A 14,913-nucleotide genomic window follows, 5' to 3' on the forward strand; every position below is an offset into this window, starting at 1 on the left:
AAAAAATATAAATAAATAACTAAATCTTAATACTTTATAAAAAGTGATGTGAAATTATGCTTGTCTGGAAATTTTATTACTTAAGATAAATATATTTTTGCTTCTACATCTAAGTATGTCCAAAAACTAGTTATAAAATAAATTGCAAAGAATTGAGCCAATACGTTGTAAAAATGTCCTTCTATTAGGTTTCAATAATATTGATATATCTTATAATATGATATCAAAATTTGGATCTTAATAGGATGCTTGTTTATTTCAATTTATTGCTATTATAAAATTTTGGAATTTTTTAAAAATTATAACGTTTTGTAATCATTAGATTACACAGTAGATATCCGAGTCTTTTTGTTTTTAAAAATATCTGTGAAAATTAAATTGACACAACACAAATGAACATTGAACACGTCAAAATTAGTTTTTTGTTCCAACGAGTGATATGAAATGATGTTTTGAAAATGTATTTGTTGATAGTTGTGCGACTTCAGAGTGCTTAAATAATTTATCAGTCCATTTTATAATAAAATTTAGTTTATGGACGTGTAGTGCTTATTTAATTTCAATGAAGATGAAGGCTGTAGTAGCGACTGTAATCAGTCTAGCACTAACGACTGTGGTAATAGGCAATGCCTATTACCAGAAGAAACAGTTTTATCCATCAGTGGTTTACCTCACTAACTCGAATCCTAGCATGGCTGTAAGTAATTAAAAAATTGGCTCAAATTGGATACTATGAAGCTTTAAAGTTTGTCTTTGATGTTACGAAATTTATTGTTTTATATCATACTTTATTATTAAATATTTATCTGCTAACGTATATAGTATTTATCATTGTAACATTTTTGTGAAAGATATATATTTATAAAATAATAGTTTACAAAATAAATTAAAACATTTTTATTATTACAGGTCATGTACTTGCAGGCCTTTATACTGGTATTATTGGTAGGTAAAATATTAAGAAAGATCTTCTTTGGTCAACTACGCCCAGCTGAATTTGAGGTAAGTTCATTTGTGTTATTATGTCTATCAATATAGTGCAGATCCTACAATCAAATACACATATGTGAAAGCACAAAGAGGTAACATATCAATTTTATTTATGTCAGGTCTTTTGTCTTGACTCTTGTGTGATAACAATGTAATAATAAACATTGTTAATAACAGATATAAATAAACTCAGCCATTTAGTTTTAACTTTGTGTTGAAAGTATATTTTATTTATGTAATTAATTTATAATGAAATGTTGATTTTAGCACCTGATTGAGAGATCCTGGTTTGCAATAACAGAGACATGCCTGGCGTTTACGGTGTTTCGTGATGATTTCAATCCTAAATTCATAGCTCTATTTACACTTTTGCTATTCTTGAAGGCATTCCATTGGCTTGCTGAAGATAGAGTTGATTATGTGAGTAATGTTTGATTTTAAAAATCTTACATTTATTTAAAATATATATAATAAATGAATTGATAATTTTAATGCATTGCATAATAGAAGCGATAAGAATGTTTTGAATCGTTGAAATGGAATGGTAATCCATGAGATACATAACAATGCAATCAGATTAATATTCTTTTTGTACTCATAGCCTTTATTCCAATTTTTTAAAAATAACTAATTAAGTATAATGGCAAAATCAAATGGTTATAGTATTTTAGTGTTTTCACTATACTATATTTGGTGTTATTAACTTACTAAGGCAATGCCTTTAACACAGTATACAGAAAAACAAGATGGTTAACCGGTATTTTAAAGGATTTACTATAATTTCTATTGACGGCTGATACAGCTTCAGAAGGGATTGGAGATGACTATCATACAAATAACTGTATAGAATCTGTGTTTTTCAAATTGATAGGCATGTGATACATCATTACACTAATAATGATTAAATATATTGACCAAATATTGGTTCAACCATTCATAAGATTGATATAATCTGACAAACTATTTTTTTTAAACAATGTAATCTATACTTTACTGGACAAAAACATTATATTATTATTTTAAATAAATCAGTCTGTTTTGGTTGTCTGTGGAAACATGGCGCATATTTTATAATAAATACAAAAATTTAAATTATCTACAAGAAGGTAGTTTAGATTGAGGCCTCTATTCTTTGCCAAAAGTAAACACAGCAATGTAGGAATAACTATACAGGAACCTATGTTTTACAATAGATAATCTGTTGTTTTTAGATGGAAAGGAGTCCCGTGATTGGATGGTTATTCCATATTAGAATCCTGAGCCTGTTGATGCTCTTGGCACAAGCTGATTTGTATTTCATCCACCATGCATACGCATTCACGGCTACGAAAGGACCTTCAGTACAATTGGTCTTTGGATTTGAATACAGCATATTAATAATAATGATTGTGAATATATTGATAAAGGTAAGAATACTTTATTTAATTAGCCTTATATGAGTAATGTAATATTAATAATGGAAAAGTTTATCATTCTTATAACCTATACCAAACTCATAATTTTTAATATATATGTATGATAAAATTAATACACAGTGCTAATAAAAATGTTAGGAAGCTATTGTAAAATAAATAATAATAAATAAATATGAGACAACATCACATACATTACTCTGATCCCAATGTAAGTAGCTGAAGCACTTGTGTTATGGAAATCAGAAGTAACGACGGTACCACAAACACCCAGACCCAAGACAACATAGAAAACTAATGGTAATCTACATCGACTCGGCCGGGAATCGAACAAGGACCTCAGAGTGGCGTTCCCATGAAAACCGTTGTACACACCACTCGACCATGGAGGTCGTCAAATTGTGAAAATAAGTTTGTCGTAAAAATTGGTTGTACACAGTTGTGTCGCACAACTATCGATAGTTTGACTATCGATAGGCCTCGAAAACTATTCAGGATATCGATAGTATCGATAGCGACAGTACTATCGATCTCTGACAATACTATCGATATTATTGTTAGGTATCGATTTTTTTTCTTATTCAAATTGTTCAAAAATATGTCTACCTCGGGCAGACTTTGCGATTAGGTAGAAACAACCTTGAGGACGAGGTGAATAGAAGAATTCAGCTAGGTTGGGCAGCGTTTGGGAAGTTACGTCGAATCTTAACATCGTCGATCCCACAGTGCCTTAAGACGAAAGTCTTCAACCAGTGCGTCCTACCCTTCATGACATAAGGAGCCGAAACGTGGATCTAACAGCTATACTATTGATGCACACGGGCAGCTATCGATACGTGAAAATACTATCGATAGACTATCGATAGTTGACAAACGATATGAAACACTAGTACTTTGCTTAGCTGGACACCTACAGTCGAAGTTACTTCACACAACATGTTTATCATAACTCTTTTTTAAAAATGCGACAACGAAATTAGTACACCGTATTATGAACGAAAATTTTAAGTCGTTATTAGTTTTCAAAAACGTAACGATAAAATAAAAATAATCATTGTTTTGGTTATCGTAATTTAAATTTATATCAAAGTTCAATAAAGGTGGTTATTTGGAAATAACAGTCACACGAAAATCTATTTTTATAGATTATAGAGTGTAATTTACAGGTTATTTAAAAGCTTTCGTTATATTTCAAATTTCATCATATATAAATTGAGCCATCAATGGAAATTGCTTTAAAACGTGACTTGCGTATTTCGATAAATATCAATTCATCTTAATATTACATCATAACAATCATGATACAGTTTAAATTAGAAAATCATGTAAAGAATGAAATTACAACACAATCAACCCATACATCTTGTGTTTGAATTCTAAATGTTCTGTATATGTATAAATTATGACAGTATAGAGGTCAGAGTTACATTACGTGTAACTGAACATGAAAAAGATTGTATCTTTGTGACACCCTTTCACATATTTTACTGTGAAACAGTAACAGTTAAGTATAATTAAATAGGGACAAGGGACATAACTAGTAAGGTTGGTGATACATTGACCATAGAGAAAGTAGAAAGAAAGAAAGTAACAGCCTGTAAATTTCCCACTGCTGGGATAAGGCCTCCTCTTCCATTAAGGAAAGGGTTTGGAACACATTCCACCACACTGTTCCAAATGAGGGTTATTGGAATGACCATAGAGAGAAATGTTTAATTTTTTTTACAAATCCTGCCTATCTGTATGTAGATAAACTCCAACAATATTTTGTTCCGTATATATTTTGTGGCATAGTGTAAAATTTTGTTGAGTCGCGATGGCCCAGTGGTTAGAACGCGTGCATCTTAACCGGGTGATTGATTGCGGGTTCAAACCCAGGCAAGCACCGCTGATTCATGTGCTTAATTTTTCTTTATAATTCATCTCGTGCTCAGCGGTGAAGGAAAACATCGTGAGGAAACCTGCATGTGACAAATTTCATAGCAATTCTGCCACACGTGTATTCCACCAACCCGCATTGGAACATCGTGGTGGAATATGTCCCAAACCTTCTCCTCAATGAGAGAGGAGGCCTTTAGGCCATCAGTGGGAATTTACAGGCCGTTGTTGTTGTTGTAAAATTTTGATGTTTAAATTTGTTAAGATGCTTCCTGTCGTACTTGGTTAGAAAAAACACAAATATATTTTATATATTTAAAGAACAATCATATTTAATACAGTATAATTTGTTACTAAGACAAAATAAATATCGATGAATTGTTGCTGATGTGGTCCAGTATCTACTGCACGCGATCGACTCCCGCTGGGAGGCGCCATGGGAGAGCAAGGCGGCAGTGCTGCTCTACACGGAGCTGGCCATCAACTTCCTCAAAGTGCTGCTTTACGTCGGCTTCGTGGCTGTCATGGTCCGAATCTACACGCTGCCCCTGTTCGCTTTCCGACCGATGTATGAAACTATGAGGTATGTAAGAAATATTTGTTTACTTTATGTGTTTATAGATATAATCCCTTAGTATATATAACGATAAAACCAGAATTTGTATAGACAATATTAATTTATTGTTTGTGTGAAGTTTACATATTTTGTATGAATCTAAAAATTCAATATTTTCCTTAAATTTTATTATCAATATGTAATGACATCGCAGAATTTGATAATTTACTGGCGAATTGACACTTTATTTTTCGCATTGTCAAATAGCCTATTAGTATACTCTAGAGTTTAGAGGACCGTTTTGCAAAAAGCCTTAATTAATGCATGATCAACGATAGTGCTTTACAAAAACAATTTGAGATTATATAAAATCAATTTGACAGTTTTTCCATAGCGCATAGTCTGTGTAAGCAATCATATGTTCGAAAACGAATTAGTGTTCTGCGTTTGAAACGTGTTTTCTCAGAATTTTAATTGCGACGTTTACTGATACGTGATCTTTTCACGGGACGATATCAGCTGCCAAAAATATATACGTATACATATGTATCTATTTATATATAAAAATTAAGATGTCTTTGTTTGTCCCGTTTGCGTTGTTTCTATTTTATTGATGGCTGACAAATAAAAAAAAAAAAATTTGTCTTTGATATGTTATTATTAATGTATATTATTTTTCTCACACAAAAAATTAACTTATTTAAAAAAAGGTTTTTAAATTTTTAATTAGGTTTATTTTTTGCTTCTATTAATAAGCAAATGCAATGCTTTTGTATCGAATCCTTGAAACAATACAAAACCTTTTCCAACGATCACCAATCTTTTTCACTAGTCGAATATTTCTATTTATTTATTTAATTTCGCTAATGTCCATCCTCCACTCGAAAGTGATCAGATTTAGTTATATGACTCTGCTTTAGTTAAAAGGATTGCGAGTGTTGCAGTTTGCTTGTGTGTAATCTAATAGTGTTTGTCTTGACCGCAGGAGTTTCAAGAAGGCCTACAATGACGTGGTCCTGTCTCGGCGCGCGATCCGCAACATGAACACCCTGTACCCGGACGCCACGGCGGCGGAGCTGGCGGCCGCCGACAACGAGTGTATTATCTGTCGCGAGGAGATGCACAGCGGTGAGGCGAACCACTCAACTCAACTCAACTTTACCTTATACATGTTCGGTCTCGTTGGACTTTCAGGCATTGTAAATGTTTAATGTTATTTGTACAATCAGAGTTAATTGCATATAGTGAAGCTATTTTTTTCGATTTGTTAATACAAGATTTTGTAGATGATAAAAAAGCGTGGAATTAATACCTGTTGACTTCCAGGCAGGATATATTAATTTAAATAATTGTATTAACTAACATGACTGTATTTTTTTTAAATGTTGAAAAAGAGTAACTACTGAGTTTCTGGCCTGTTCTTCTCGGTAGAATCTACTTGCCGAAACGGTGGTAGCTTCACTTAATTGTTAAATGACGATTCAAAAGTGCTTGTAAAAGCCCACTTGAATAAAGTATACTTTGATTTTGATTTTGATTTTTGCATATTCAAAATAAATGAAAATATTCTAACGTCATATTTGGTTCGTGCCATCTGATGTGTCGATTCTGATTATAAAAACATGAAATGGGGTACATTGATCATATACTTTTGATAAATTATAAGCTTGTCAAACTAATGTGTTGCGGCAAACATGTACATTTTGTACGCAACATGATACGCATTGTTGTCGTCTTCCAACAGGCGCGAAGAAGCTGCCGTGCAATCACATATTCCACGCGGCGTGCCTCCGGCTGTGGTTCCAGCGGCAGCAGACGTGCCCCACGTGCCGCCTCAACGTGCTGCGGGCGCCCGCGCCCGAGCCCGCCAACGCCAACGCGCCGCCGCCGCCCAACGCGCCGCACGCCCACGCCAACGCTAACGCCAACGCCAACGCCAACGTGCCGCCGCCGCCCAGCGCCGCGCCCGTGCCGCCGCCCTTCCCCAACATGCCGCCCCCACGTAACTACGTTTTAAATCTTGTTAGATGATTTAGAAGCATTTTCACCACTTTATACTTACTATAAAAAAACACTTTTTGTATATTCTATATAGACTTTTATACTATATATGACTATAATTTTATATAGACTTTTACAATCACAATACAAGAATCAGTACGTGCAATCAAGGTCGTTGTAAAATTTCTCCTATTCACAAACACACATAATAGGTTATTTGACAATGCGAAAAATAAATTGTGAATTATTGTAATCAGTGTATATTATGAGTTTAAAAATGGTTATTTACTAACGAAATTTGAAAATAATACTAAATTTATTCAATAAATAAAAATGCATTTTTTCAAACGTTTGTCACGTGACACAAAACGCTCCTGATTGGCCGGGCTTATGATGAAGTCACTTTCTTGTAAACCTTGCTTTTCTACTATATGTATCACAGATTAAAATACAGCAAAGTGACGTCACCGACCCCATGGCAGCGCCATATTGTCCAAGTAGCGTTTTCGCGCGTTATTTAAATGTGGAATTTTTAATATGATATTTTTCGGCAAATATGTACTAGAAATAAAAAAAATCAACTTTTACTGGGTCCTTTAACCTTTTCTAAATAATATAAAATGGATTTTAAAAACCAGTCAAATAGCCTATTGCGCAATATGCGCAGTATCATATCGTATTTTTATCAATCAATTAAAATGAAATTATATATTAATTGTGACTCGACAGCGATGATGGGGTGGGGGCTGCCGCCGCCGCCGCCGCGGCCCGCCGCGCTGGCCAGCCTCAGCGCCGACGAGCTGCGGCGCCTCGAGGGCACCGAGCGACGCAACGTGGAGGCCCGCCTGCAGGTACACGAGCTGTCCACTGACCCCAATATTTTGCGATCGCATTTAAACTTCGAACGCAAATGTTCACGTCAATTTAATAATTATACTAATGACATAATTATAGTACGACAAAAATTAGATGTCGCATCGGTAAAATTCGTAAAACCGATCACATCCGAATTGAGCACGCCATCCCAAATTATCAATATTTATTTCTCATACGAATATGATCTTTGAACAAACGTAATAACTTGTAATATCACATGACCTAATATGTTCGTCAATTTGACGCGTCGATTTACACGCACTTGCTTTCTTTGACGCGAGAATCATAGCGACGAATAGCGTCGAGTGGCGCGATAGGGAGCTATTTCTATTGGTTGTGTAAATAATCGGTTTTATTTTCATTCCATTGCATTTTCCGATGCTACATTTAATTTGTGTCGTACTATACTTGCATCATGAATGAACGTGGTAGGACATTAGACTAGCCTATCTAGGTACTCATTACTTATTCTACCACCAATAGGCAATATTTAGAATAGTTGTATTCCGTTTTGAACGATAAGCGTACTACTGGCACATAATAACTTAAATATCAAGGTGGGTGGCACATTGGAGATGTAAGCAATGATTTAAATTTCATACTGCGTCAGCTTTATAGTTTATAAGCCTCGGAGACCACTTACCATCAGGTGGCCTGTTTGTCCACCGGCCCACCTTTGTCAAAAAATAACAATAATTAAATGAAAACAATTCGTTTTATTTATATATCTATACATATCATAAAATTGGAGCCTATATTTATACTAAAATAGCCCTTTTTCACTCAATGCATATGTACTGATTATGCTGGACTGATTTTGACGGGACTTTCACTGGCAGATAACTGATATTATGAGGAGTAACTTAGGCTACAATATTATAAATATAAATGCATTTACTTGTAAGTTAAACAAAACTGATAATAGGTTATTCTCTTTTATAGCTACTCCGTGAAATTCAAGCGATGCTAGACGCGTCGGTGCTCCTCATGCAACAATACTCCAACGTCGTCGCTAATTTGCCCTTAAATTGTAATACCGTCGCAACACAAACTGATTTAAAGTAAGTACATATTATGTATAATATTATATGAATGTGTGTATAGTACGACACAAATTAGATGTAGCATCGGAAAATGCAATGGAATGAAAATAATACCGTTTACTGCCGATTAACACAACAAATAGAAATAGCTTCCTATCGCGCCACTCGATGCTATTCGTCGCTATAAATTCACGCGTAAGAGAAAGCAAGTGCATGTAAATCGACGCGTCAAATCGACGAAAATATTAGGTCATATGATATTACAAGTTATTACGGTCGTGCAAAGATCATATTCGCGTGAGAAATAAATATTGATATTTTGGGATAGCGTACCTAATTCGGATGTGATCGGTTTTACGAATTTTGCCGATGCGACATCTAAGTTGTGTCGTACTATATGTATGTACCAACGTGAGAAGAGAAACTGAGAGAGACATTTAATAAGAGGGAGCCCTCATCAGAAAACCCTCACTATATATAAAAAATATATTAATCTTATTCACAGTCGGACGGAGCCGTCTCCGGAGGCTTCTGTTAAAGTGAAGACTGAACCAGATGTGGTGCCCACCACTTCAACATACAAGCCGACCCCGGGACCTTCAACGAGCAGGGACGACTTCACAATGGACGATGCTGACACGACGAGTCCTGAATCTTTTAGGTGAGATTTATTCAGATAACTATTAGGGGATAATGAATTAGGATACTTGTTTGTATGTAAGAAAAACATTTTTTTTGACGTTATATAGAACTCACCAGAAAATAAGACTACTAACTTGCTGTGGCAATATCTTTTTGTCGTGTATCTCTTTAAAGCTATTCTATTTATACAAAATACAACAAGAGCCTGTAAATTCCCACTGCTGGGCTAAAGGCCTAATCTCCCTTTGGGGAGAAGTTTTGGAACATATTCCACCACGCTTTTCCAATGCGGATTGGTGGAATAATGTGTATTCCACCAATCTGTGGCAGAATTTCTATGAAATTTGTCACATGCAGGTTTCCTTACGATGTTTTTCTTCACCGCTGAGCACGAGATGAATTATAAAGACAAATTAAGCACATGAATCAGCGGTGCTTGCCTGGGTTCGAACCCGCAATCATCGGTTAAGATGCTCGCGTTCTAACCACAGGGCCATCTCGACTCATATTATATTTAAATAACATATAATATAAAAAATGCGTGTACAAATGTGCGTACACGTGAGTGCGTTCGTATGCTATTAATATTAATCTCTTTTCTCCAGCTTCAGAAGATACAGCACAATTGATATTTATCTGATTTCTTTCAGAGATAGCATCGATGCGGATGCGGAAGAGCTTAGAAGACGTCGATTACAGAAATTCACTGCAGAGAAATGAGACCTTGCATAAATATAAACGTTTTGTGTTTGACTTACCTAACTTGCTATTAATATTTAATGTACAAAGTGTTTTGGTATGTGCAAGCATTGTGTATTCTAATCAGAAATAAATGTATTTGTGCTCTTGTAAATATATTGTTATATATACATGAATACATTTAAAGAATATATTTTTCTCTTATTAGAATTTTAGTTAGTCAGTAAAATAAAATTTTTGGTAAATATCTATTTATTACTAAATTATTATTCTTAAAATTTGCATTTTTTTAACAATTATAAAAAGCGTTGATATAACCGTACACTTTTGGGTTATAATTTTCTAAAACAGGTATAGCACTTAAGTACCGACAAGAGTCGTACAACTTAAGGTCATTTTTGCAATACCATACATTCTTGGTGCCTTCAGTACCATCTAAATTAAGTGTGTTTAACTCCAACACTCCAAAATGAAAACGCTGGCCATCTGTTTGAATGCAATTTAAGTGTATTGGGTCGGGTAGGTCTTTTACATCCTCCTGTAATAAATACAAAGATATATAGCACCAAAATACAATACTTTTCAAAAACAAAAGAAAGGAATATTTTATTTACCCCATATAATTGTTTTGCATAAGCCGTGGCTACTGTAAATGCATGCGTAAGGGAATGTCCCAGTATCTGTGTAGGTGTGACGGGTGTCTCATAGATGTTGTTCACTTCTGTGCTGTTAAAATGGAGCCAGGTAGTGTGTGGATGCTTTTTCATTATACTTGATCGCACAGCTGAAACAAAGTATAAAATTCATATTATTGGCAGTGGAAAGGAAGAAAAGCTAAAGCACCTAAATGGTATTTAATTAAATTACTGAGTGTTTCAAATACTTGTAATTAATTTTAAACAGGGTACTAGATTCTTTTGCAAACACAGATACTAATTAATCATTAATTAAGAAGCCTTATATGAGCAAACAAAAACTTGAAATAAAAAAGCAAGAAACCAAGAGTTTGGCCTAAAATAAATATCAGTTTTTTATATTGGTTTGTAGAGTACAATAATACCGATATTTTAATTCCTGTGTCCTATATGATTAAGTGAGGATTCAGTGCAGTAGGTAAAGAACTATCAAAGAAGAGGTACATGTAAAACACTACATTAACAAATTTGAACACTCCTCTTTAATATTATCAATTTTTGTTAATAGTTCCTTGTTTTATATATTTTTGATTTAAAACAATATGCAATTAAATTACTAGGTTGCATGCATTTATTCATATAAGGTGAAAGTCCTTAACAATTGATCGATCAATCAATAAAAAAATCTGAACTGAAAATGATTTTGAATGTACATAAAAAAATATTCGAAGTGTAAATAATATGTAATACTTACGATATTTGCTACTTTCCGAGTAAAAGTGTTCTGGAGGTAATGTCACTGTGTGCTTTACTGGATACAAATCAGGTATTTCAATGAATGGTATATCAGATTCATTCAAGTCGTGTTTCAAGGGCTTATTGCTTGTTACCAGGATGTTAGACATTTCTTGAAACTGGATTAAATCATCTTCTTTGTCAAACACACTTAGACTTTCAACATCATTCAGTACATATTTGTTTTGAGTTACTTCTGCATCATTACTTTTTTCAACCAATTGAAGCAACTTGTTCGTTAAATTTATGCTAAAAATAATCCAATTAGTTAATTTTATTAAAGAACAAATAACTTATTTCAGAGAAATTTGAAGTATTATATCATGATATTCAATTACTAAATTTATTTAATAATTACATACAAATAACTACTTTATTTTGTAAAATTATTTATTAAAAAAGTTTGCAAAATCTATAATTTAAACTATTAGCAATATTAATATAAAAGAATATAGTTACTTTCTTCGTCTATCGGAAATACCCAATATTCTTGTGAAGTTATAGGCTGGTCTTGCAGGATCTTTTTTTTTCGGTAATTTTTTTTGTTCACAGTCAAATACATTTGCGTTCAAAATTGCCTGTTTAACTCCTCTGTGAATAGCTTTTGGAGCTGGTACCTCTGCGAGCTCTTCAATTCTATGAGGCAACACATCTTCAGCTATTATTGTCTTTGTTAGTACTTGTGCTTGAGAGATACCTTCCAAAAGGACATTGGAGTTCTTAAGAGTGTAACAGGGTCTCTCCTTAAAGTCTGGATGATTTTCATCTAGTGGAAGAGGTCGTTCATACGGACCTACAATTTCAATTCTGTAACAAACAAAAAAACACAATTGTTGATAAAGTTTTATTTAAATGTTTTAGTTTAACTCGCCAAACTTATAAAGTTATATTATCGAATGCTACTCTCATCTCAAATGTACCTAATATATTTCTATTTTGTATGGATTAAATCATATGCTAATAAGAAATAATAAAATCGGTTGATCTGCAGCAGCAACTTCTCAAAGGCATTGTTTCTGTTATATTTGAGTATTTTGCCCATTGCGATTTTTACATATATTATAGTTAGCTTATATACTGGGTTGTAATAGCTTTACTACAGAACACTAAGTTGCATCCGTTTGATATGATTATTCTAGAAAATGTTCTTATAACTTACACATTGTTAATTTAATTATATCATGTTTTAGTAAGTCAATATTGTTTCAAACTTCTATTAAATCAGTAAAACTGGGAAACGCAATCTTTATTAACTAATTTCACATAAATATAACCTCTTTGTTATCGATAATAGTAACTGCTAATTTACCGTTCTTTAGGCTCTTGTTTGTCTTTTACGAATTCTAAAGCATCTTCGAAAGGAATTCCTTTTTGTCTTAACGATTCTTCAACACCAGTATCAATCGGCACGCGTTTGCCTTGGACCATCCAATGTTTTTTAAACATAAAACCAATATGTTGTCGATGTAATACTTGCGACAACTTCATTGTTATATTTTTGTTTTACTCTTCTTTAAGTCAACGGAACAGCAGAAATATAATTTATACTTAGTTATTAAAAAATCTTTACATTACACAATCTATACACTTAATAACTGACAGGTGTTTGACAGCTTCTGTTAAGTGTCAACTGTTTTGATACCGCATTTCAATATACGCATAGTCTCAGCACTCTTACGGCAGTAATTCTAATAGCCTTTTCTGCCGGAGAGTAAACTTGTTTTTTTTTTTCTATATAGTATATCTCCGAGGATTACTCATTTCATATATCATCTGTTCAGTTTGTATATAAATATTTATTCAGTCATGTCATAAATAACTTCGAATTATTTTGGGACCTATAAAGTCTTTACCTATAAAGGCAATGCAATTTGAATGTGGTGATCCTCCGCTTCAACTGAGAAGAAACATTTTATACTTATAAATTATTTAATAGCTTTCGTCTATAATCTACCAATTATCACGGGTCTTGTTAAACTTACGATTTATAAACCAAAGCAGAGTTCTTTTCTCAAGTTTGAAAAAAACCAAAACAAATCAATATCAAAAAGATTCGAGATGGCCCAGTGGTTAGAACGCGTGCATCTTAACCGATGATTGCGGGTTCTAACCCAGGCAAGCACCGCTGTTTCATGTGCTTAATTTGTCTTTATAATTCATCATTCATTCATGAAGGAAAACATCGTGAGGAAACCTGCATGTGACAAATTTCATAGAAATTTTGCCACATGTGCATTCCACCAACCCGCATTGGAACAGCGTGGTAGAATATGTTGTAAAAACAATAAGTAAAAGGGATAACTAGATGTTTTAATTACGCAAAACGTATTACTACGTAATTATGATGTATTATAACGTATTACTACGTAATTATGATGTATTATAACGTATTACTACGTAATTAAGATGTATTATAACGTATTACTACGTAAAACAACTAGAGGCAAACGTCCCAATTAGGACGTTTTCTAGTCTTCACTTTATGCGCGTTAATAACATATCTGTTTACTACAACATCATTGCCTACCATTATTATTTTTTCTAACGTAACATATATTTATTCAATTTATTTATAAATACAATATAGCTAGGTAAAGTATTAATTTCTAACCAGCAGCTAGCCAGTATAAAACTTTATTTTCAGACACGCAGATTCAAAGTAGCGAACCAAGTCTTCTACTGTTTTTTTATTATTATTATTTAATTAAACTAAAAAAATCATTTAATCATATTATGGGGTAATGAGGTAAATAAACCCAGGTAAGAAATGAGTATATTATTAATCAAATAATGCGGCAGAAGGTGCTAACCCGTATTTTGATGAAGGGTTTTGTATTTTGATGTATGATACTACATTTTTGTATTAAAAGGTCGCATCTAAAACTGAGCCTTTTCGGTTAACTTTATGCATGCTTTGTTGGTTTTTTAATAAAGTTTTAATTGGTATTGTTTGAATTTTGAACGCCGTTAGTGCCGTTTGTGGCTCTGGTTCTTCTTTTATATTATAGGACGGGCAAATGGACCACGTCAAGGTTAGTAGCCACCACATTTCGGACATAACGGCACCATCAAAATGACTTATTTTGAAAATTTCTTACATTGTCAATGCGCCCACAACCATGGGGATTGAGACAATATGTAATGGACATACATATCATGTCGGTGTTGAGGTTGCAATGTAGTTAAAATGACTGACTCGCCTTCAAATCGGAACATAATACTACTAAATATTGCTAAAGACGTTTTTATCTGTTATGAGATAGAGCCTTTCTAGATATAGAGAAATAGTAATTAACCGCGGTTTTACCCGCGTTTTAATTTTGCATTTATAATATGTCTATATAGGTTACTTTTTCGCTTTCTATTAAAGTAGTCACGTTTCTGCT

The 14,913-nt window shown here is 33.5% G+C and overlaps 2 protein-coding genes across 2 annotated transcripts; one reads left to right on the forward strand and one right to left on the reverse strand.

The window, feature by feature from the left end:
• The first annotated feature begins 388 nt into the window (after window positions 1-388).
• LOC124538347 (E3 ubiquitin-protein ligase synoviolin) lies at window positions 389-10,288 on the forward strand. The gene is made up of 11 exons (XM_047115386.1): window positions 389-697; window positions 910-1,002; window positions 1,258-1,410; window positions 2,202-2,396; window positions 4,679-4,863; window positions 5,822-5,964; window positions 6,581-6,838; window positions 7,567-7,688; window positions 8,656-8,774; window positions 9,262-9,417; window positions 10,049-10,288. Exons 1-11 carry the CDS (start codon window positions 563-565, stop codon window positions 10,116-10,118), a joined length of 1,629 nt encoding a protein of 542 aa, XP_046971342.1. The 5' UTR covers window positions 389-562; the 3' UTR covers window positions 10,119-10,288.
• Window positions 10,289-10,343: 55 nt separating this feature from the next.
• Window positions 10,344-13,141, reverse strand: LOC124538348 (39S ribosomal protein L37, mitochondrial). The gene is made up of 5 exons (XM_047115387.1): window positions 12,837-13,141; window positions 11,987-12,334; window positions 11,487-11,776; window positions 10,712-10,881; window positions 10,344-10,635 (listed from the first exon to the last, which is right to left on the reverse strand). Exons 1-5 carry the CDS (start codon window positions 13,013-13,015, stop codon window positions 10,387-10,389), a joined length of 1,236 nt encoding a protein of 411 aa, XP_046971343.1. The 5' UTR covers window positions 13,016-13,141; the 3' UTR covers window positions 10,344-10,386.
• Between the last annotated feature and the right edge of the window lie 1,772 nt (window positions 13,142-14,913).

This window comes from Vanessa cardui, chromosome 20, assembly GCF_905220365.1.
Source record: "Vanessa cardui chromosome 20, ilVanCard2.1, whole genome shotgun sequence".
Classification (NCBI taxonomy): domain Eukaryota; kingdom Metazoa; phylum Arthropoda; class Insecta; order Lepidoptera; family Nymphalidae; genus Vanessa; species Vanessa cardui.

Excerpts from the sequence above, each read along its gene's own strand:
- LOC124538347 (XM_047115386.1), top strand. The coding sequence starts at position 563 with ATGAAGATGAAGGCTGTAGTAGCGACTGTAATCAGTCTAGCACTAACG. Across the intron at positions 1,003-1,257 it reads TACGCCCAGCTGAATTTGAG|CACCTGATTGAGAGATCCTG; the intron begins GTAAGTTCATTT and ends TGTTGATTTTAG. Across the intron at positions 6,839-7,566 it reads CCCCAACATGCCGCCCCCAC|CGATGATGGGGTGGGGGCTG; the intron begins GTAACTACGTTT and ends GTGACTCGACAG.
- LOC124538348 (XM_047115387.1), bottom strand. The coding sequence starts at position 13,015 with ATGAAGTTGTCGCAAGTATTACATCGACAACATATTGGTTTTATGTTT. Across the intron at positions 11,777-11,986 it reads ATTTCCGATAGACGAAGAAA|CATAAATTTAACGAACAAGT; the intron begins GTAACTATATTC and ends GATTATTTTTAG. Across the intron at positions 10,882-11,486 it reads CTCGGAAAGTAGCAAATATC|CTGTGCGATCAAGTATAATG; the intron begins GTAAGTATTACA and ends ACTTTGTTTCAG.